At 40.0% G+C, this 23,758-nt stretch overlaps 2 protein-coding genes and 1 long non-coding RNA gene across 6 annotated transcripts in view; 2 read left to right on the top strand and 1 right to left on the bottom strand.

The window, feature by feature from the left end:
• adam8a (ADAM metallopeptidase domain 8a) overlaps positions 1–13,924 on the top strand; it is a 48,426-nt gene extending 34,502 nt beyond the window's left edge. The window contains exons 20-25 of one of the 2 annotated variants that reach the window (XM_067972584.1): positions 1,042–1,222; positions 6,296–6,355; positions 7,129–7,200; positions 7,822–7,875; positions 8,667–8,744; positions 10,413–13,924. In XM_067972584.1, the coding sequence (XP_067828685.1) occupies positions 1,042–1,222; positions 6,296–6,355; positions 7,129–7,200; positions 7,822–7,875; positions 8,667–8,744; positions 10,413–10,463 (496 nt within the window). In that variant the 3' untranslated portion in view covers positions 10,464–13,924. The remainder of the gene's footprint in view (positions 1–1,041; positions 1,223–6,295; positions 6,356–7,128; positions 7,201–7,821; positions 7,876–8,666; positions 8,745–10,412) is intronic. The other variant, XM_067972585.1, reaches the window with a different exon arrangement.
• LOC137304108 (uncharacterized) lies at positions 18–16,632 on the bottom strand. 2 transcript variants are annotated; one of them, XR_010958512.1, is made up of 3 exons: positions 16,551–16,632; positions 7,653–8,011; positions 18–1,473 (listed from the first exon to the last, which is right to left on the bottom strand). It is a non-coding gene; the product is annotated as an uncharacterized lncRNA (long non-coding RNA). The 2 variants fall into 2 exon arrangements; XR_010958511.1 differs by lacking the exon at positions 16,551–16,632 and adding an exon at positions 15,949–16,453.
• The window catches only part of spef1 (sperm flagellar 1), a 34,561-nt gene continuing 26,876 nt past the window's right edge, over positions 16,074–23,758 (top strand). For both annotated transcript variants that reach the window (XM_067972587.1, XM_067972586.1), the window contains exons 1-2: positions 16,074–16,279; positions 18,523–18,634. In XM_067972587.1, coding sequence (XP_067828688.1) covers positions 16,171–16,279; positions 18,523–18,634 — 221 coding nt within the window. In that variant the 5' untranslated portion in view covers positions 16,074–16,170. The remainder of the gene's footprint in view (positions 16,280–18,522; positions 18,635–23,758) is intronic.

Genomic DNA, 23,758 nt, shown 5'->3' with positions numbered 1-23,758 from the left:
CACAGGTAAATGTATCTTGTGTATATATTTAACAAACATTTACAACCATTCAGTGCGAAACTTTGCAGTGTTTTGTCTTTCATAAAAGTTTGGAATTCAGGCCTGATTTGATCAGACAGCACATCTTAATGCAACTTCCCGATTTTTGTCCAGCTGTTGCGAGCGGCACTTTGACTTCTTCAGAATATTAACTCCCACATCAAGACGCGCCAGACCCGCCCTTGCTCTCCATCCAGAACATGGTTGGATGTTGCTTGCCATTTGTCATGACGTGCCCTGTTGGAGCTGCTCATTGTTGCTTGGTTTCTTCTGCTGGCCTAGTGTGATTACTCCGATTAGTTGAGCTGACCGTGATCACAGCTCCCCTCTCCATACAATGTTATTGGTCTTTTCATATTGCTGAAGTAGGGCATTTTCACCAGTGTAACACACCATTTTAGCAGATAACCAATAAGCATTAACCAAAGAAGCCTACACAACAATCAAGAACACTCACACACTCTGCCTTTCGTGCTACCATTTTACCAACAAACATACAAAAAGGTTAAAGTACACATGCATATGTCGTGCGAATGTGTATTGAGATCATATGCCCAAGAATGGTGTCAATTACTCTAATTTACTAATCAAAAATACAATCAGCCACATCTCCATTCCCAATTAGCCACATATGGCTAATATCTTAAACAACACAAGATCTTTTCTTAATGGCATTACGTTTAATTCTGGCTGAAAAAATGTGAAGGGGTGGGGTTGAATTTGCATTGTGAAGTTAGCATAGGAAGGAGTTCATCTGACCACTATTATAATTAAATGATTAATTTGTTTATATTACACAGATGTTACTTTGTTAAAGTAGCAGCCACCGGAATTTCATACTGCATATTGCAGTTTCATCCTACAAGTGTATTAATGCAACAACAAAATTACCTAGGCTATGGTACCACTCCCAAAGCAGAGAGAAGGAGGCCAACATTAATGATGGTAATTGATTTGGGTTTAAATGTTGGACATAAATTTTACATTTTAATTTCATTGCAGACAAATAAAATCAAGTTCATGTGGTTTATCAAATCCAATGTTTGTTGAAGGAAAAGACAGAACCAACTCTATAGTGTATCCTAGCAACAGGAGCCCACGTGTAAAACATTCATTACTTGTTGCCTCAAACAATGATCATCAATTGCAGATTACGGTGATACCCAACCGTGCTCCACCTCAGGTAAATCCATTACCGTTATATATTCAGCTTTTTCCTGTTGGTTCCAAAATCTTTGCTATGTATCACTTCTACTATATTTAATCATAGTCAACTTCTGTGACACAGTTACATCATGTACTAAATACAATTGTGTATTCTTCTACATCTCCTACAAGTCATTCATTGGTAGAATCCTCTAACGTCCAAGACCTTCCAGAACTTCACAAGGTTGCCATATCTGAGGGAGCTTTTATAATGCCTCTTCTGTATTCCTGCACATGAAAGAAGAAAAAGTTTGTTGTATGATGAGCAATCTTTTTCTCACCTCTAGCCTCCAAATTCTGCCTCTCTTTTTAAAAAAAAATCTTTATTTTATCAATTCAACTGTAGTCATTGCTCCTGTGAACTTCTCTTGTTCAAGTTTCAAATATGTCACTCAGACTCCACCTCCCTACTGTTGAAATCAAGACTCATTGCATTCAGCACCTCAAACAACAACTTGCATTTATATAGCGCCTATAGTGAAGTGCCCCAAGGCGCTTCACAGGAGCGTTATCAGATAAATTTTTACACCAAGCCACATAAGGTGATATTGGGACAGGTGACCTGAAGTAAATTTTCAGGAGTGTCTTAAAGGAGGAGAGAGGGGTTTAGGGAGGGAATTCCAAAGCTTAGGGCCTAGGCAGCTGAAGGCATGACTGCCAATGAAGGAGTGAAGGAAATCGGCGATGCACAAGAGTCCAGAATTGGAGGAATGCAGAGTTCTTGGGAGGGTAATAGGGCTGGAGGAGGCTATAGAGATAGAGAGGGGTAAGTCCACGGAGGGATTTGAACACAAGGATGAGAATTTTAAATTTGGGTCGTTGCTGTACCAGAAGCCAATGTAGGTCAGCGAGGACAATGAGTGAACGGGACTTGGTGCGAGTCAGGATACAGGCAGAAGAGCTTTGGATGAGCTGAAGTTTATGGAGGATGGAAAGCTGGCTTAAAGAGGGGGATAATTGGCAGGATAGAGTGGGTGATTAAAAATAAAAGGAGGGGAGGGGTAGCATTATTGGTTAAAGAATCAATTACAGTTATGAGAAGGGATGATATGCTAAATGGATCATCAATCGAGGCCATATGGGTTGAGCTAAGAAATAAAAAAGGGGCAGTCACACTACTAGGAGTGTACTATAGACCCCCGAATAGCGAAAGGGAGATAGAAGAACAAATATGTAGGCAAATTTCTAAGTGCAAAAATAAGAAGGCAATAGTAGTAGGGTAGTTGAAGTCCCCTAACATCAATAAGGATTCAAACAGCGTGAGGGGCACAGAGGGCGCAAAATTCTTGATCGGTGTCCAGGAGAACTTTTTTAGCCAGTATGTGACAAGCCCAACAAGAGGGGATGCAATTCTAGATTTAGTCCTGGGAAATGAAGATGGGTAAGTGGGTGAAGTGACAGTGGGTGACCATATTGGGGATAGTGACCACAATTCAGTTAGTTTTAGCATTATTATGGAAAAGGACAGAGTTAAATCAGGAGTAAATGTTTTAAATTGGGGGGAAGGCAAATTTTACAGAACTAAGAGGTAATTTGGCAGACGTGGACTGGACACAACTACTTGAGAAATCAGTGGCAAGCCAGTGGGAGGCACTAAAAAGTGAAATTCTATGGGTACAATGCGGACACGTCCCCTCAAAGAAAAAGGGTGGCACTGCCAAATTTAAAGCCCCCTGGTTGTCTAGAAGTATACGGGGCAAGATAAAGCAGAAAAAGAAAGCTTATGACTGTCACAGAAAACTAAATACTGCAGAAAGTCTAGAGGAGTATAGAAAGTACAAGGATGATGTAAAAAAGGAAATAAGGAAAGTAGAGAGAGGGCATGAAAAAGTACTAGCTGGTAAGATTAAAGAAAACCCAAAGATGTTTTATCAGTACATTAAGAACAATAGGATAGCTAAGGAAAAGGTGAGACCTATCAGGGATGATAAGGGTAATTTGTGTGTAGAAGCAGAGGATGTGGGTAGGGTTTTAAATGAATATTTTGTCTCCTTATTTACGAAGGAAAGGGATGATCCGGACGTAGGAGTTAAAGAGGAGAGGTGTGAAATATTGAATAAGGTAAACATAACGAGAGAGGAAGTACTAGAGGGACTGGAATCCTTGAAAGTTGATAAGTCACCAGGGCCGGATGGATTGTTTCCTACGCTATTGAAGGAAGCCGGGGAGGAAATAGCGGATGCTCTGAGGATCATTTTCCAATCCTCGCTAGATACAGGGGAGGTACCGGAGGACTGGAAGACTGCAAACTAGTACCATTGTTTAAAAAGGGTACGAGGGAAAGGCCGGACAATTATAGGCCGGTCAGTCTTACCTCGGTGGTGGGCAAACTATTAGAATCAATACTGAGAGATAGGATAAACTATCACTTGGAAAGGCATGGTTTGATCAGGGATAGTCAGCATGGATTTGTTCAGGGAAGGTCATGCCTTACAAATCTGATTGAATTCTTTGAGGAAGTGACCAGGAGGATTGATGAGGGTAGTGCAGTGGATGTTGTCTACATGGATTTTAGTAAGGCATTTGACAAGGTCCCACATGGCAGACTGGTCATAAAGGTAAGAGCCCATGGGATACGGGGAAATGTATTAGATCCAAAATTGGCTCAGTAACAGGAAACAAACGGTAAAAGTCGATGGATGTCTTTGCGAATGGAAATCAGTTTCCAGTGGTGTGCCACAGGGCTCAGTGTTGGGTCCCTTGCTATTTGTGGTATATATTAATGAGTTGGACTTGAATGTAGGGGGCATGATTGGCAAATTTGCAGATGACACAAAAATTGGCCGTGTAGTTGATAGTGAAGAGGATAGCTGTAGACTCCAAGAAAATATCAATGGGTTGGTGGAGTGGGCGGAAAAGTGGCAAATGGCGTTCAACCCGGAGAAGTGTGAGGTAATGCACTTAGGGGGGGCAAACAGTAAAAGGGAATACGCAGTAAACGGGAATATATTGAGAGGGGTAGAGGAAGTGAGAGACCTTGGAGTGCATGTGCACAGGTCCCTGAAGGTGGCAGTGCAGGTAGATAAGGTTGTGAAGAAGGCATACGGAATTATTAGCCGAGGTATAGAATACAAAAGCAGGGATGTAATGATGGAACTGTATAAAACGCTGGTAAGGCCACAGCTGGAGTATTGTGCGCAGTTCTGTTCACCACATTACAGGAAGGACGTAATTGCTCTGGAGAGAGTGCAGAGAAGATTTACAAGAATGTTGCCAGGGCTTGAAAATTGCAGCTACGAGGAGAGATTGGATAGGCTGGGATTGTTTTCCTTGGAGCAGAGGAAGCTGAGGGGAGACTTGATTGAGGTGTACAAAATTATGAGGGGCCTAGATAGAGTAGACAGGAAGTACCTGTTTCCCCTAGCGGAGAGTTCAAGAACTAGAGGACATAAATTTAAGCTGATTGGCAGAAGGATTAGAGGGGACATGAGGAAAAACATTTTTACCCAGAGGGTGGTGGGTGTATGGAATTCGCTGCCCGAATTGGTGGTAGAGGCAGGGACCCTCAACTCTTTTAAAAAGTACCTGGACCTGCACCTAAAGTGTTGTAAGCTGCAGGGCTATGGAAGGTGGGATTAGAATGGGCACCTGGTTGTTCTTCGAGACAGCGGGGACACGATGTGCTGAATGGCCCCCTTCTGTGCTGTATCTTTTCTATGGTTCTATGGATGAGGGTTTCAGCAGCAGATGGACTGAGGGAGGGGCCGAGACGGGGCGATATTATGGAGGTGGAAGTAGGCAGTCTTGGTGATGGAGAGGATATGGGTCAGTAGCTCATATCAGGGTCAAATAGGACAACGAGGTTGCGAACAGTCTAGTTCAGCCTCTGGCCATAGAGGGGGATGAAATCGGTGGCCATAGAACTCCTTACTTCATTCAGTCTTCCTTTTCGCCTATAATTTATAAGCTTTTAATACGCAAGCTTGGCACCACTTCTCTTCAAACTTAATGGTATCCAGGACTTATGGGCTATAGTCCTTTACTTATTTCTCAATAATTTTGAAGTACAAGATCTGTGGATGGAACTGGTTTGATGTGTCAAATGACCTCTTCTCATTCCTTGAGCGGGGGAGGAGGGAGCAGATTGGGGGGAGAGGGGGAGGAGGGAGCGGATCGGGGGGGGATGGTGATCAGATCTTGGGGGGAGGTCTGGAGATCGGGGTGGTGGGGAAAAAAGAGAGAATCGCAGCACATTTGCTTGGGGGACCGATGGGAAGCACTCCTGCTCCTCCTAGCCCACAAGCAGTGCTAGAAAAGCACTTTCCTGCTATATCCGACAGTTCTCACCTACCTTTTAGCTGCTGTAGGAAACCCCCGCGCTGAAGGCATTAAATCCAAATGACTGACAAAATCTGAGCCACGGAGCCTCATTAACATATAATTAGTGACCCGGCTCTCGAAAGCGGGTTGCTCTGCCGACACCCAACCTGCCCCAGTTAAACCAGAAGTAGGTGCGTTCACGGTGGGCTGGGGTCATGTTTCCCATTTTTAACAATTTAACACTCCCCCGCCAGACCTAAAAATATATTTTATTGCTTAGAAAGCATTATAAAATGAGAGGGCTAGTTAGACAATGTTATGCAATTACATCACCGTCATTGAAGATTTGATGTGATTTAAGAAAAATGTAGTTGGTTCTGTAGCTGTTGTCATGCCTATGATTCTGTGGACCATTTTAATTGGTTACTTTAAATCTGTTCATTGGTGTCAGTGTAGTTGCTAAGGTTGTGTATGGATAACAGGTAAACAGAACTTGGAACTTCAATATTAAGCTTCTTCTGCTCAACCTTATGAAAAATAGCTGCACAACAACTGTTCATAATGTGCATACTTAAGGAAATGAAAAGTATGTTTGGTAATCTAAAATAAGTTAATTATTTGGGGAAAAAAACATGCAACCAAAATCTTATAGATGTGTCAGAATAAGCTATTAATTCTAATAAAATCCAATGAGTAAAAGTTGAGATGATAGTGAGGATATTATAAATAAAGTTTCAGCCATCTGCCTGAGTTGGTTTTATTTGTTTTTTTTACTTTTATTTCCTTGTAGCCTCCAAAACCAGCCCCCCTCAAGAGTTTTCCTACAAGCAAGACAGCAAAACCTATGCAGGTATAATAATGTCACAAAATTTTACTTGTGAATTTATTACACATACATATGGCTATTATTTCCTGGTAAATAACTGATTTATCATTTGACAAACTTGTAGTTATTGCATCACAATCATTTTACTATTCAGTGTGGACTTAAGAATGCCAAATCTGCCTTCACAGTCACTACTAGCAAAATAAAAAGTCCCAAGACCATTTCCTAGAAATTTCACAGCCTTACTTCAAAAAAAAAATTCTTTGGGGGGGATTTTCAAAACTGTAGTTTAATATTAAGATTCAGATGATGGTCATAAACTGCTTGTGTTTCACTCTGGCAGTTTATGACCTCAATTAGATTACTGCCTTGTAGCCAATTGGGTATATTCTCTATTTAATAAGTTTGTGAGCATTTGGAGTCACTTCCATACTTATTTTAGTCTTTATATCATCGATCCTAATAGTACAACTGGATTAAACACTGCTACTGAAGGCTTAAGCAGTTATAAGAACCTACAATTTTGCCATTCCCCATTCTCTTTTTACTAACATTCAGATACTCCATCCATTTGTCTGGATGTCCCCCCTCAATACAGTGAGGGTGAGTCCGAGTCCATTCTTAGGCTCACTTTATTCACACCTGCCTGACTCTATGAACACATCAATCCAGCCAAGTTGTAAAATCCCCTGATGGCCACAACCATATTTTTGTGCATGTTTAGCTGGCTTTATTTTGATCATTTTTCTCAAGTAGAATCTAGAACAGGAAATTAAAATCTATCTTTCTGACCCTAGCGCACAATCGCAAAACCGAGTGTACCACCTCCAATCCCTTCTCCCAAACCAGTTCCAGCTCTGCGTGTGCCGGTGAGTGTTAAAAGTCTAATCCATTTGTTCTATTTTTATAATTAATTTTTTCATCAGGTTTTAAAATATGATTGGAAAGAAAATGAGGGCAACACTCATTTGTGAATCTCTGGTCCCTTGTGCTTATGACTACTGCACAACTGATGAAGAAATATCACCAAATTAAGTCAGCAGAACTGGTGATATAATTACGTAATTTCTCTATGTTTTAAGTATAGTGAGCTTATGTGGCAGGAAACAGCTGCATTTTTTTGTACTTAAAAATTAAAATATTAAATATTTCCATAATGAAATGATTTGTGCTTTTTTAAAATAAAAAGTCATTTTCAGTTTTCTTTATGAAACATTTTGCTTTTAGACTTGTTACGATACCTCTGAGTTAAAAGATTTTAAACTTAATTTGAAAAATATATCCTGTTTCTTGTTGAAACTCAAAAGAATTTCCAAAGTACCTGTTTTGGTGGCTCCTAGTAGTACTCAGAGGATAAAAATGGAAGTGTAGCCACATTGTTGTTTCTGCAAAACAAGTCCTTGAATAGAGATATGAGAAGTTAAGTTACATTTATGCAGTTAATGATAAGACATCTTCGCACCTGAAATGTTTTTGATTTTTGTCTACAGGCCAGACCTCCTCCTCCCCCAACAAAGCCATTGCCAGAACTGAAGAATAAACAGGTAGGTAATCATTTCTAGGAGTTACCACTTTAAAGCTGACGTGCAATGATACTCATCACTCTGTTACTGCACTTGCTTCTCTTTGATTGGAGTTCTGCTCATTCACAGGATAGTACTGTGAGCTGGATATAGTAACCTATAGAAAGAGACAACTCTCAATGTGATAATGATCCTGTGTCAGACTGAAAACACAGAAACCAATCAAGTGTTTTTTTCTCCAGTTTAACAAGACCCCACGATCACTCATTATTTACTTTTGAAATCAATTTTCATTTTCACCAGGTTTTTCAACTAACCTGTTCCCAGAAACCTTTTGCTCTAAATTTGACCATTCAAGAATCACTTTAAAGGAAAATAAACTGTGTGTGCATGTGTTCATATGTGTGTTTCTGTATGTCTCTGCAGGCATGCTGACATTTGTATACATGATTTTGTGCATGTGTACCAATAAGTTTGTTTTTATATATATATATGCACATGATTGTGTGTATAGATATGCATATTACACAATGTGTTTATGCAGCTGAATTATCTGTCAAAATCCAGTCTTTAAAACATTTAGCCTAGCTATACACAAGACAGGCTTAAAAGTCATTTTGTGCTGAATCCATAATTTAAAGTCAAAATGCTACAATTTCAAAACTAAGTACCAAATAGAATTTCAGTTGTAACTTTTTTTTTAAAAGTTCAATTAAACTATTTGTATGAACTAAACGGATGTAATTAGCAGAAAAGGAAAGGAAGTGATTGTGGTTTCTACAAGATGACAAAAATAAGCTTTTGTTTTCCAGATAGTAAAGCCTACTGCTCGGCCTCCACTACCTCCTGTAAAACCAGGCTTTCCGGCTGTACCCTCCATCCAACCGCAGGTAAGCCTCCAATTAAGAAAAAGCACTGCCAGTGCCACCTTTATAAACCATTTGAAGGGAGGACTGCAAATCCAGGCCAGGAGGTGAACTTAACTTTGGATTGTTTAACCAGGCTGGCCCAATTGTGAAGCTGACCTGCAGTCAGGCTCATATCTTGTAAATGGGGGAGTTTTTATTTTTTTTTAGTTGCACTTTTATTTTATAGTTGATTTCTACAAGGTAGCACAAGTTATTTGACACTTCAATGTTCAGTCTGTGACAAAAATGATGTATTTTTATCTAGTTTTGACATAATAGCTATCATTTAAAATCGAGTCACAATACATAGGCCAGCTGCAATTAAATTCCATGTCACCATTCTAAATTGATACAAATATTGCACTGTTTAGTAGTTTGTCTCCAAGGTAACATGCTTGAGAGAGGAACCAAGCCATATAATTCAAAGATAAACAACACTGTTATTCAGTTATGTGCATGATTGAAAGCTCCTTTTTCAATTGAATTGAATTGAATTTTAAATCCAAAGAGTCTGTTTTATGGGCATTTAAGTAAGTTGAGTTGTTCAACTTACTTAAATGCCCAATAAGACAAAATGTTAATTCAAAAGAATAGTAATTTAGTAAAGACAGAGATTGTGATTATTTGTTTTATTCCTTTCGAAGAGCTATATAGTAACTTCTATAAATAAATGTTATTTATTCACTTGTTTATAACATGAAAAACCTTAAGGGTGATTAGCTATCGGGCTGCCAGCACGAGCCAGCCTTCCAATCCCTCCGGCAGGGCCTCTCGGGCGGCCAGCACAAGCCAGCCTTCCAATCCCTCCGGCAGGGCCTCTCTGGTGGCCAGCACAAGCCAGCCTTCCAATCCCTCCGGCAGGGCCTCATCAGCATGCCGCCTGTGAGCTGCACACTCCAAATGGGTGCCCCACTGCATCTTGCCAGCTCTGGGTCGGTGCAATATTGAGTGACCCAAAGGCCAACCTGACCGGAAGGAAGATGCATTGAGGGAGGGAGGGAGATAGCAGATTGCAGATTAAGCCAATTTGCATTGTTCAGTGATGACTGTTGACTCTGGGGGAGATGTGCAGGACCAGATTGTCATTTGGGTACATTTGAATGTGCCCATCAATAGCAGTGTAAATGGAACTGCATTTATGTGACTTCTGAAATGGGAAAGAAAGAAATGCTGACATGAAGAGCAAAATTAAGTCATCAGTGTACAAACCAAAATGTGTTTTTTTTTGTTCATGGGATGTGGGCGTCGCTGGCGAGGCCGGCATTTATTGCCCATCCCTAATTGCCCTTGAGAAGGTGGTGGTGAGCCGCCTTCTTGAACCGCTGCAGTCAGTGTGGTGACGGTTCTCCCACAGTGCTGTTAGGAAGGGAGTTCCAGGATTTTGACCCAGCGACCATGAAGGAACGGCGATATATTTCCAAGTCGGGATGGTGTGTGACTTGGAGGGGAACGTGCAGGCAGTGTTGTTCCCATGTGCCTGCTGCTCTTGTCCTTCTAGGTGGTAGAGGTCGCAAGTTTGGGAGGATCTGTCTAAGAAGCCTTGGCGAATTGCTGCAGTGCATCCTGTGGATGTATTGCTCTGCATTGTAATCTAAGTCTGATATTAAGTGTCATCATGACTAAACACCAATATCATCTTGATCTGCTTAGGTTGGTTTCAAGCCAAAAGTTGCTTTAAAGCCACCAAATCGGCACAGATGAAGAGGAAATGTGTAGCAACATCATTGCATTACAGAAGCACAGCTGTGGAACTGCTGGACTTGCTGTCTTTTTACTGGCATGTCAGGAAGAAGATTAAAAATATCTTTGGTTTCTTGTCATACAAGTGTACGAAATTATAAGACGAAGGAGAAAACATAAAACACAGTATAACAATACAGTGCCTAGGTTGAAATAACAGAAAACCAAGTAAAGAAAACTAAACATCTCCAGCAATGCTGATTTCATTGTACTGTTGCTTTGGTACTATTAAGGACATTTTTTCCTGATTTTTTTTTTTAATTATACAAATTAAAATGATTCTGCTGCAAACAGAGTGATGAGATACAATTTGTGGAGTAACCCTTCTATTTACAAAGGAGTCATTTAGAAAAACCAAAGTGAAGAGGAGAAATTGAATAAAGTATTACATTTGTCTGGCTTGACTTGGTCTTGCAGAAAGTGCTAAGCTTGGGTGTGTATCAGGAAGCTCATTTTCCAGATCTCTTCCTGGATTTTTCATAGAACTTTGAGTTTAACTGTCCAGCTGCACCATTGAATCTGAATTGATCCAATTAAGGCAAATTTAGAATCAGTCACACAAACCCCATTTATGCTGGTTGGATTCAGACTAGCTGGCTCATGTGGCGAAAAAGACTGGTGCAGACTTAACGGGCTAAATGGCCTGTTTCTGTGCAGTACCATATAATGATTCTATGAAATTGGCCACAATCTAAACCTTGCCACTAAAACTGTCCAAAATATGTTCCAATTAGCAGAAAAGGAAACTAGCCCAATGTCTGAGTACTGCCTCATAAAGATTCCTTTCATATTGGAACTGATTTACTTGCACATCAGTGTGAACTAGCATTAAATGACCCATGATCTGAATTACCCTCCATTAATGGCTAATTCATCCCCCCCCCCCTTGCTACTTGCGGGATCTTGTCATACCATTGTCTCTTCACCAATATTACACCATTTCATTTAAAAATAGTAAAATTGTACATGGACAAAAATTTATCATTTACTAGGAAAAAAAACACACACACACAAAGACCAAGAAGTGTAAATTGCACAGCTCATCTTAGTCTGCTTGCATGGATTTGATTACTGAACTTGGATTACAGCCCTAAGACAAAGTATCCAAACCCAAATAAGCACATGCAGATCAGTTTAGAGCTCTTCACTAAAATGTACATTATTTCCTATCAACTTTGAGCCTTGACAAAATCACAGAATCATGGCAATGCTTGAAATATAAAAAGTTTGAATGGAATAGAATGTATTTATAATTCTACTTGTATGTCATCTACCAGTGCTTTGTCCATTTGTATACAAGGAACAATGTTTTAATGATCTGCTTTTGTTTGCATACATTTGTTTTTGGAAGATGTGAGATAAATGGTTGAAAGCAAAATTGGTGTCCATTACAGGAGTTAAAGTTCTGTGTTTTAAGTTGGCATTCACAATTAAGCACAGGTTTTGGAAAATCTGACCAAAAGCTCATTCAGGGGGAAAATACATTTCAGTATCTGGTGCAGAAACCATGAACTGAAGTTTTGCTTGAATTACTTTACTTTTTAATTTAAAAAATGTTACTGTTAACAGGAAAAAATAATGTAAATTTCTAAATTGAATTAGTATTTTTGCTAGCTAATAAAGGTACATAGAAACATTATGATGGGAACATATAAGTTCTTTTAGACATTTCTTCATGGTGCTTGAACTGGGAAGAATGCCTTTAATCACATCAGATGATTGAGGGGAGGTGGAGCCTCCCATAATTTGCTTTAAATAAATGCCATTTTGAGTAGATTCAGAAGCAGAATCACTGTGAGCACTTTTTCTAAATGAATATCCTCATTGAAAGCAAAAAGCCTTTAACAGACTTTGTCCCTGTTCATGGAAACTACCTGTTGCACAGATGAATGTTTGTCTTTTTTAAACTCTTCTCTACCACCATTTTAGTCAGTGCCAAGTACTTACTGCCGATTTTATGTTGTGAAAGGTTAATCAGATTTTCCCATGATTTTTATCCAAATTTGGTGAATTGTGATGTCAATTATTATCGCGTTTTAGTATTTGATTTTAAATCCATTGTGCCTAATCCCACGGAGATGTCCTAATTAAATTGTATGCACTTTTTCAGCTGGACTGAATGAATATTTGTCAGTTTGAAATGGGTTATTTATTTTCTTTAGCAAATAAATACTGTACTTTATTGCAATAATGTATAACTACCATTTCTTTTAAGTATATTATTTCTGTTCATCTGTTTGCTCATAAGTACAGAAGTACAACTGAACCCAAATCATTGAGTTTCTATAAAAAAAAATGATTAGTGCAATTTAAAAGTAGAATTCTAAGGTCATATATATGGAACCACAAAGTTATTTATGCCTTTAATTTGAACTTTAGGACATTTTAAATCTAATTTTCCATTTCAAAATATTTACTATTTTAATTGTAATGTTTTTGTTCACCTCTTGGGAATGTCAGTACATTGTATGAGTTGTCCTTTCAGGCAACCACCAGAACCTAAAGCAAGAGGTGTCGCCTATGATTCTAAATTTAAAAATAAAAAGTATTCTGCAGCTGCTTCCCTCCTCTCCTGAAGGTGTGACTCATGTTAAGGTACAGTTCCAAGGGCACCAGGGGCTCTTTGGAACCTCATGCAACTGGCCAATCTTCATGTGGGGCAAAATATCTTAAAAGAACTTGGAATGCGCACAGTACATTTATTACATTGCGACCTTTTCTCGCCAATGGCCGTTTCAAGTCCCTCACAGTTGAGTGACCATACATTCAGTGCTGGTTAAAATTTGCCACTTATTTCCATTTCTGAGCTGTTTCAAAAAATGCTCTACAACAAAATTTAAAAAAAAAATTTTTGGATCCATCAGTGACTGGGAATATTGCACAGAACCTAGCAATAATTTGGCAGCAGCTATTTTCCTGATTCACCTTTCGATGCTGTGTATGCAACACCTAAAGTGAAGTTGGAAATGGGAACCATTAGTATTTGAATGTCCGACTGGTGCTACTGATGGCAGTGTTTACTAATGGCTTTAGATTTGTCTCTGGTGTGTTCTGTTCTGGAATGTGGACCTCAAGCTAATTGAAGAGTGTGGTGCTTTTTAATAATTTAAAGGCATAGTCACTAATAAATCCATTAAAGAATTCAGGAGAAACTTCTTTACCCAGAGAGTGGTTAGAATGTGGAACTTGCTACCACATGGAATAGTTGACGCGAATAGCATAGGTGCATTTAAGGGGAAGCTAGGTAAGTATATGAGGGAGAAAGGAATAGAAAGATATGTTGATAGGGTGGGAGGAGGCTCATGGAATATAAACACCATAGACCTGTTGGGCTGAATGGCCTGTTGGTGCTTTAATTATGTAATTCTATGTATGTACTTTCTTGCACAGAATATATAATAAATTCAACAGTGATAATGAAATGATTCAGAAGTGACATTTCTCCAGGGGCTACATACAGATTTATGTATTCCTGAAAATGAAGTACACTTTGATTACACTGAGCTTTCAAGAGTGTACATTGGTACATTTACCTTTGTTGCTATAGATGTGTTAGGAGCAGTGCATATTTAGCATATTTATTGGTCCATGAGATACTGACTGATTAGGCTGGGACAGAGGGTCCTGCTAGTGGCCCTACTTGTTAAGGTCAGTGTCTTTTCCTAGTTTTAAATGGGTCATTGGTGCTGGCTTATTCACCCCACCCAGATGCTTGTTGTCTCTTCCTGGAAGATGATGTGGTGTTGAGTGCTGAGCTTGTGTTGCATGATGTTTGGTGTATTTTTCTTGGATGATTTGTTAGTCATTAAACCTTTTTTTTGTGACTGCTCATCAGGGTAGCGAATGGAACACTTTCCATTTCAGTAGGCTATACATTTTTTAAATTTTTGATGTAAACCATGCAGTAAATGTTTGGTTTTCTGAATTTTTGTCTAGTTTTTGGAGGATTTTTTCCTCATGTTATACAGTTTGCAGTGAAACATTAAAAGCCCGCTAATTGAACCTGTTCTTTTAATGGCAAAATGATTAGAGTCTCAAGATGTAAATGCAGTGTTGCCAGCAAGGAGAGGAGCAGGTGGTTCAGGAGGTTAATGGTGTGCACCTGAATGTGCAGTCATACTAGAAGTTTAATGTCAACAGGAAGCGGTTGTGATTTTGCACTGCCGCTAAACGTGGGGCCTGGAATTTCTCCCTGTAGGCACAACTCGGAAGTTAGACCTGAAAATGCACCCATTCCCACACTCATTCTGTCATTCAAGTTACGCTTAAATTTCCTGTGAATCTCATTACAAATAGATCCAAACGTAAAATGGACGTAAATCAACGTAAAACAATTGAGGCCCAAGGAAAATGCTAAACTCGTACTGTGTATTGAAGTATGAAAATTAAAGTTTCAACTCATTCAACCATCATTTACGCATATTAGGTGTAGCATGTTTCAGAACCGTCAATCAGAGAAGCTTTTCAATTTTTTATGTGATTTACACTTGTACCATAAAAATCCAATCAAAGAAACAGAAAACACAGTGCAGGACTTGGTGAGGATAATTTTTTTAAATCGCCCAAAAAAAATCGCAATGAAACACCAGAAAAAGGACTGTTTCCTGCTCTGCCTGGAAAATCTGATCGTAATTTGAAGAGAATCTCTGAGCAAGTGCAATTGCAGGAAACTTGTGCATAATTATGGAGGCGATTTGGGCGAATTGTACCTGCATAAATAACTTACAAAAGTCAGCAATTTTTTTTAGCTGTGCATTTGATTTGCTTGTGTATCTGGGTGCAAATACACCGGAAATTCCAGGCCGTGGCGTATAAATCTAGTTTAACGACTTGAGTTGACTCCAGGGCAAAGCAGAGTGACGCTATCTTCTCGATGGACCGGTGTTTGGTGGGTCCTGACTCTGGTTTCGGGTTGCATTTATAGTGTAATTGCAGGGCCATGCAAAGTCATTTTGTTTCGCATCGATTCTACAGTTGTAGTGTAAATGTACCCTAAATTTCTAGCATCCAAAGAGCTGGCAATTGAGCAGCAGCCACGAAATCTTATGAGAGAGATTGCATGGAAGTAAATGCATCCCCTTTGAATGTTGAGGTCACACAATAATTTAACTTAATAGAATTGTTTTCCCCAAACACACCCCTACCCCCAACCTTATTCTGTCCAGTTAATTTGTAGATTAATTAAGTAGATTTGTGAACAATAAGTGAGAGACTTGTGATCAAAACCATAGAGCCATTGTAAGGATGGTTACAACAAACTAAGTCATTTTCAAACCAAAATGAGTCTCACTCCTAATGGTTTGACACGTCCGCTTAGAAGGACGTCTGAATGCAATGTGAGCTGATTAAAAAAACGATTGTAAGAGGTTGAACAGGCTTTTTTAAAAGAGTTCTATAAGCTTAAAGGGCTAGCAAAGAACTTTTTTTTGTAAATACAGGGGATTACCTTGGTGCAATACATTGGTGGTGCATTTAGCTTGGCTCGGCTCATTCTCCCCACGCACCTTTTGCACTTCTTGGCACACCGTACACGCACCACTTTCCGTGGTAACCAAGCAACGCGCTGGAAACACAGCCACCTCCAGCAGTAGCCTGAGCTGGAAGGCTAACGGTAAAAACAAAACCGCGAGCTCCCGTTCCGTTACACCGCAGCCGCCAAGCGCTTGCCATGACCACGGAGCTGAGCAAAGACTCCCTGCAGGAACTGTACGCTTGGATCGACCAAATCCCGCTCTCCAGACCGAAGCGCAACATAGCGAGGGATTTCAGCGACGGAGGTACTGAGCCCGAGCGGGGGCGCGCAGCCGCAGTTTAGAGAGCGCGAGCCCCCTTCTCCCCGGAGCCGTTAACGGTCGCTTCTGGAACGCTCGAGACAAAGGGCGCTCGAGCGCCCCGGCGCGCGCGCGCGCTGTTTGCAACCAGGCCCCCGTCACGCATTTAGCATCGCGTCGGATTTTCGTCCCTTCCACTTTGCTGCTGAAGCCTCGCTGGGTACGTGTCCAACGGGCGGATGAGTGGGCCCCCCCCCAGTCTCCCTCCCTCGGGTACCTGGCCGAAGTGACCATGATTCATGAGTGACTCCTAGGTAGTGAGCGCCAACATCGTCGTCCAGCCCAATCTTGCCTCCCCCCTTCCACAAATCTACACTTCCCAGCAGAGGTCACTAACCAGGCAGTGGGCAGGAATGGGAATCTTGTCCAATTTCCTCCATGCTAACCCAGGCTGCTGAGGCTAATTTATTCACCCTACCACCACCCTGGCTAAAAGCAGCTGGCATAGCTCGAAATGGGGATACAACCCATTTATGTTAAACTTGTATAGAGCCTTGGTTAAACCACAATTTGATTACTGTGCACAGTTCTCTCCTCCATATGATAAAAGGAATATAGAAGCACTGGAGAAGGTGCAAAAATGATTTACAAGGATGATACGAGAACTGAGAGGTTATAACTATTAGTAAAGATTGAACAGGCTGGGGCTCTTTTCTCTAGAATGGGTGATCTGATAGTCTTTAAGATTATGGAAGGGCGGATGTGGAGAAGATGTTCCACTTAGATGGGAGACCATAAATATAAGATAGTCACTAATAAATCCAATAGGGAATTCAGGAGAAACGTCTTCACCCAGAAAATAGTTGAGACAAATAGCAAAGATGCATTTATTGGGAATCTAGATAAACACATGAGGGAGAAAGGAATACAAGGTTATGCTGGTGGGGTTAGATGAAGAGGGGTAGAGGAGGCTCGTGTGGAGCATCAACATTGGCATAGACCAGTTGGGCCAAATGGCCTGTTTTTGTGCTGTAAATTCTATGTAACCCAGGCCTGTGCCACTGCAGTATACCACATGGTACATTTGCTAAACTGTAGAGGACCCTTAATTATATTTTCAACAATAAAATTGCAGGTGATAAAATAATCCCCAGTATTTACAAAAAAAAGTTCTTTGCTAACCATTTAAGCTTGTGGAACTTTATTTTTTTAAAGTAGATTGACAAATGAGTGAGACTTTTGTAATGACTGTTCTCTGAACTTCATAAAATTGCTGTTCAGCAATTGCTCCCATGTATCCATCATTTATTATAAAATACATGAGTTGCTGGAAATAGATTTATTCAGTTTTTGCTATCTTTTTTCCTCCTCATATTTATTCTTCATTGAAGACATAACCACATGTCAACGATATGGAAGTTCCTGGATGTTTGTCTATCTACCATGATAGCAACAGCAGGAGGAGAGGGGGAAGTGCAGAATGAAACTGTCTTCACCAAGTTTGAAGTATTCATTATAATAAATGGATGTATGGGAATGATTATTGAGCAGCGATCTTAACTCATGAGTCTGGAAAATTTTGAAAAGATGTCAACAGCGCAAGGACAAAAATTTGGACATTGCAAGTTTAAATTCTAAACATTACACACAGATGTTTACAAAATACTAGTGGATCTCCCAGCATTGCTCGTGCTGAGTTGGAGTATATGCCGTTTTATAAGCTCAGCAATATTATACTGTGTAACGCATAATGTTTTTGCTGCTCAGGTTATATGGTCTAACTGTTGTAGCATCTTTTGTGTTCCAGCCCCCTTGAGATAATAGCAAACATTCCATTAGCCTTTTTGATTACATTTTGTACCTGTGCACTAGCTTTTAGTGATTTATGTACAATATAGAGAAGAATTCTAGGAGGTAATGTTATGAGTTTGTTCTGATAGCATGGAGCCTTGCCTGTTGGCAACATATTTTGGAAAATTGTAGGAATAGTACCTGCGATTTTCCAATGCATACTCGGAAAATAAGCACTATTAATTTAATCGTCAATATTCAGTAAAAAAAACATTTTTCACTATATCTGTTTTGTAATTGTGGAAAAAAAACTAAGAATGTGATAATTTTACAAAAGTAACACAGAAGTTTTGATGAATTAATTTTATAATCTTAATGAAGACATGCTATTCAAATGGCTGGGCAGTGATTATTTTTAACCAACAAATCTCAATTGATTTTTATTTCTTTCTTTCAAGTAATGGTTGCAGAAGTAGTGAAGCACTTTTTGCCAAAACTGGTAGAAATACACAACTATATCCCAGCAAACTCTACCCAGCAAAAACTGAGTAACTGGCAGATATTAAACAGGCAAGTGCACTGATATTTAATACTTAACCGTCTGCTACAAACAGCTTTTGCTTTACAGTGGAGCCCCCTGTTGCCCTTTCCATTTTGCCAGATAGAAAAGTGATAATACGCTGGAATTGCCAATGGCAGAATTTCACTCCCACATAAAACCATTTTCTTTAATGAATATTTAAGAGGAACTACTTTGTGATAAAATCAATATTATATTGACCTCCCATGGCACTGCTCACAGGTAGCCTGCGTTCTGGAGTACGGTTGTAATGATTAGCTACCAACCTGGCCTGTCCCTTTAAGACCACTGTTCAGGCACTTCCTATAGGAAAGTGGCCTAAATCGGTCCTGAGGTCAGTTGGGGTTATTACCGTTGTAACTTTCTCTAGATTGGCAGCTGTTTGGTTCCTCTCCATGTTATCTCAACAACCTCCCCAGGTAACATTAAGGTCAGAAAAAACAGCAAGAAATAACTTTTCCCTCTCTTTTCCTATATATTTTGTAAAGTTTGTCTGGTGGCAGTTTTACAGTGTGATGCCTGGAGTGCAATGGATACTCAAAACTTTTAAATAAGTATATAAATAAGTAAACCAGCGCTGTTTGAAAATGGCAATAAAGCATATTCCATATAGGCCTGAAAATATGTATTAAAGGAAATTGTAAGAAATTGACAATAAAAAGTAACATTTACTCGAAGGAATTCTGCCCTCGTTTCCTGTGCTCTGAAGTGGTAAGACACTGGTATGTGCCTGCAATTCCCCATGTGGAGAACTACCAAGTAGCTGGTTGCAAAGCTGAACGGCAGAAGTGAGAGCCAGTAATTGCCCATCAGTTTAATTTGGGAACTTAGATGGGTGCATGGAACACACAAAAGGACCAAAAAAAAGGTAAAACTAACTGGGCCTTTAGTAAAAAGTGACAATTTTTTAAAAAGGGGGGCTCCACTACATTTAGTTTTATTTTTAGTATTTTGCTGTCTATAGGAACCTATTTTTTATCCCTCAAAGTATACAGAGGTGGTGTACAGATAAGTTTTAGTTTGTGCTGATTTTCATTATACACTTACTACCATTTTACCAATTTTAAGCTTGCCTCCTTTGTGATGGACGAGTTAAACTAGAATTTTCAATTTCATAAAAACACAAGTTTAACTGATTACTTTTAAAGAAATCTCTTCCCATTTGTAGTTTCATTTCTGGATATCTGATATCTATTTGCATAATCACATTCATGGGGGTATATGGCAACCCCTCTCACCTGTGTATGTATTGTACACACGCACAATATTTAATGTTACTGAATCAGACTAACCACACATGGCTGCAGCTATTATCCTGATACGTTCCCTTGGCTTTCCTCTTTTAGTCTTTTCCCCTGTTCCCTTTGTTCATTCTCTTTCTGTGTCTGCACTCTTTCCTAAATCAGTTGACTTTTCTTTTTTCTCCATCTCACTTTTTTTAGTCCTTCAACTAACTCAGCAGAGGAATCTAGGTACTTCAGATCTGCATGGCCCATTTGCAACGTGCTGTTACCAAATAAGTCACTGAGAGAGCTTGCTGTCTATCTCTGAGGATGAAACGAAACACATGGAAATAAAAGAATGGAAAAAATAGAAAACAAGAGATAAAAGGGAGTGGAAACATTGAAGAACCTGAAAGAAGAAATTAAAAGATAGGAAGGGAGAAGGAACTGTTAAGAAGCCAAGAGTTGGTGTGAAAATATCCTCTACAGGAGGGAGAGGAAGAAAGCTTACCACAGCACTAGAGCACACCTTTGTTGACCAACAAGTTGTGTTGACAGCACCCATAGAGAAGTTAAATGGAAATTACAGCACTGAAACAGGCCATTCAGCCCAACTGATCTATGCCAGTGTTTATCCTCCCACCCTACTTCATCTAATCAGAGATTAGCATATCTTTCCATTCCTTTCTCCCTCACGACTTACCTAGCTTCCCCTTAAATGCATCTACGCCATTTGCTTCAACTGCTCCATGTAATAGCACGTTCCACATTCTAACCACTCTGTGGGTAAAGAAGTTTCTCCTGAATTTCTTATTGGATTTATTAGTGACAACCTTATATTTATGTCCCCCAGTTTTAGACTCCTCCATAGGTGGAAACATCTTCTCTGTCTGCCCTGTCAAACCCCTTCATAATTTTAAAGACTTCTATTAAGTCATCCCTCAACATTCTCTTTTCTAGAGAAAAGAGCCCCAGCCTGTTCAGTCTTTCCTAATAGTTATAACCTTTCAGTACTGGAATAAACAACACTACCTCTTCAGCTGGTTTAATCTGGGCAGCAATTATCATCAATTCTACTTGTGGAAAATCTGGACTAAAGTTTCTTGGCTTCCACTTTGAGCAGACTAACATAGAAACAGACCACTAATGAGATTCATGGAAGGGGACGGGAACATCAGCCCCTCCCAAGATGAGTTAAGTCTAATTCATAAGTTCATGTACGTGCCTCTCCCTTAAATTCCATGACTTCTTGGGATTGAAAATACCTGTCCTGAAATACAGCCTCTGATTAGGGAGTTACTGGCCATAGAGACACATCCTTCAAAGCAACAGATTACTGGGCAGTGTTTTGGCTGCTCCTATCTAAATTTCAGTTTAATTTGGATTACGAAGTATCTATTTTATATTTTTTTCCTGCTCCTTACAAGTGAAAGATGGTTATGACTCTTGAAGGAAATCTGAAAATAAATATGAAAGATACATTAGTGTATTAATTATTCTCCAAATGAAGGTCTCCTCCACATACTTGAATTCACAACTTCTTCCTCAGACTTGCTGGTCAGCTGAGATTAAGGAAGCGCAGGAACTACGTCAGAATATCTAAATCACTGTCACTAACCCTGCCCAAGATTTATTGTATGTTACATTGCCTTATTGACTCTATTATCCTAATAACCATTACCTATGTGAAACCATTACCTGTGTAGGATGTAAGTTGAAACTAGATGTTATTTGTGGATTGAGGAGGGTAAGTGCCCCCATTCAATTTATAAATTTCAAAATAGAACAGGATAGATGTTCTAGGCAAGCATGCCTCTCAATTGTGGGTTTTTTTGGAATTAAATCATGGCACTGAGAAAAGGATTCGTGCTGTGTAAGACTCCAAAGCCACACAATCAGCAGTTCTACCGGAAAACCACACTCCCATTCCAAGCCAGAATTAAACTCTCAATACGTTGCAGATTGAGGAGTATAAAGGCAAGAAAAAATCTTGTAGTGAGAGAAAGAATGCACTATACATATGAACAGCCTGTGAATGTTATAATAAAAATTCCTAAACAACTGGGTGGACAACTTTTTGGAATGCTGCCCCATGGGCACATCTTTTGAGGATGATTTCCATCACCCCACCATTAGTGACTGTGCCTTCAGCTGCCTAGCCCCTAAGCTCTGGAATTACCTCCCTAAACCTCTCTACCTTTCTCTCCTCCTTTAAGACGCTCCTTAAAACCTACCTCTTTGACCAAGTTTTTGGTCACCTGTCCTAATACCTCTTTATGTAGCTCAGTGTCAAATTTTGTTCCATGACGCTCTCGTGTGAAGCACCTTGGGACATTTTATTACATTAAAGGGGCTATATAAACACAAGTTGTTGTTATTAATTAGCAAACTAGGGGGTGAAACTTGTCTGTGCATTCAAGCTAATCACGTGATAAGTGTGAGTTAACATATAATAATTTTATTCATTAGCAGTAATGGAGCATTTGCTCATTTTTGCCCACCCTCCAAAAAGTTGGTTTGCTGAGAGCTTGTAGGGCACCAATTAAAGGATAACATGTGGATTAACTCATGCTTGCCTTCAAGGCCAAGTTACATTAATGATACTTGCTACAAAAGTGGCAGCAGAGGGAATGGGTGGAGATGCAGCATGGAAGAAGCAGATCAGCTATTCCAGTCCATACAGCAGCAAGTCTCACTTTGCTGAACATATTAGAATTCTCTACCCAAGAGAGCTGTGGATGCTGAGTCGTTGAATATATTCAAGGCTGAGATAGACAGATTTCTGGACTCTAGGGGAATCAAGGGATATGGGGATCAGGCAGGAAAGTGGAGTTGAGGTCGAAGATCAGCCATGATCTGATTGAATGGCGGAGCAGGCTCGAGGGGCCACGTGGCCTACTCCTGCTCCTATTTCTTATGTTCTTATATTGGCAGAAGAGGGACAGCAAAGCAAAGCCAGAAAGGTCCAAGACCATAAAAGGAAGATCACCAGGACTTACTCAAGGGAATTATGGCTTCCTGTATTATTCCATAATTAGAACAGATTGAATAGTTGGCTTCTTAGAGTTACGGGTTAGCCACTCAAAATGAGGACGTGACACCATTATACAGTCCCACACCACTCAGCAGAGCCCCTACAATGAAACGCATGCGAGGAACCTCATCAAGAATGTGACTGCACGCGGTGAGCTGCATTGCAATATATCCCAGAGAGATCTGACAGAGTAATAGTGGTCTGCTGAATGCTGCATAACATAACCTTGTTACCACTGATTACCTGTAAAACATCAGTTTTGAATCAAAACATTGACTGCACAGTTGAAAATGTATTGTTTCATTATTTCATTAATAGTTAATATGCAGTGTGTATTTAAAATAATGTGCCACTATGGTTTCTGTGGTGGTGTGTCTTTCAGGTTATCACCTGTAGCTTTTGAGGGTTTTTTTTGGGTGGCCTGCTCCAGTCGTTCTCATCTACCTATTAAGAACATAAGAAATTGGAGCAGGAGTAGGCCATACGGCCCCTCGAGCCTGCTCTGCCATTCAATAAGACCCATTTGACCTCAACTCCACTTTCGCACCCGATCCCCATATCCCTTGATTCCATTAGAGTCCAAGGGCTCAATTTTAAAAGGGACGCCAGCGGGAGTGAAGGTGTGCGTGGCAAGCCTGAATTTTAAAAAGTACCTTTTCCGATGCGATCGCAATGTCATTGATGGTGATTAAAGTTGTTTCCGGGTTTCGCGCCCGGCAGCCAGCCTCGTTGATAGGCTGGCTGCTGACAGGAGCTGCAATGCCGAGGTAGGGGGGGAGAAAGAAAGAGAGAGAGAGAGGTCATCCGGCAATAGAACAGAGAGTGGAGGGCGCTGAAGACCGGGGGAGGAGAGGGGA

Source organism: Heptranchias perlo, chromosome 36 (genome assembly GCF_035084215.1).
Source record: "Heptranchias perlo isolate sHepPer1 chromosome 36, sHepPer1.hap1, whole genome shotgun sequence".
In the NCBI taxonomy this organism is placed as follows: Eukaryota; Metazoa; Chordata; class Chondrichthyes; order Hexanchiformes; family Hexanchidae; genus Heptranchias; species Heptranchias perlo.
Note: the sequence above shows the minus strand (reverse complement) of the source record. Positions and strands in the feature narration are given on the sequence as shown.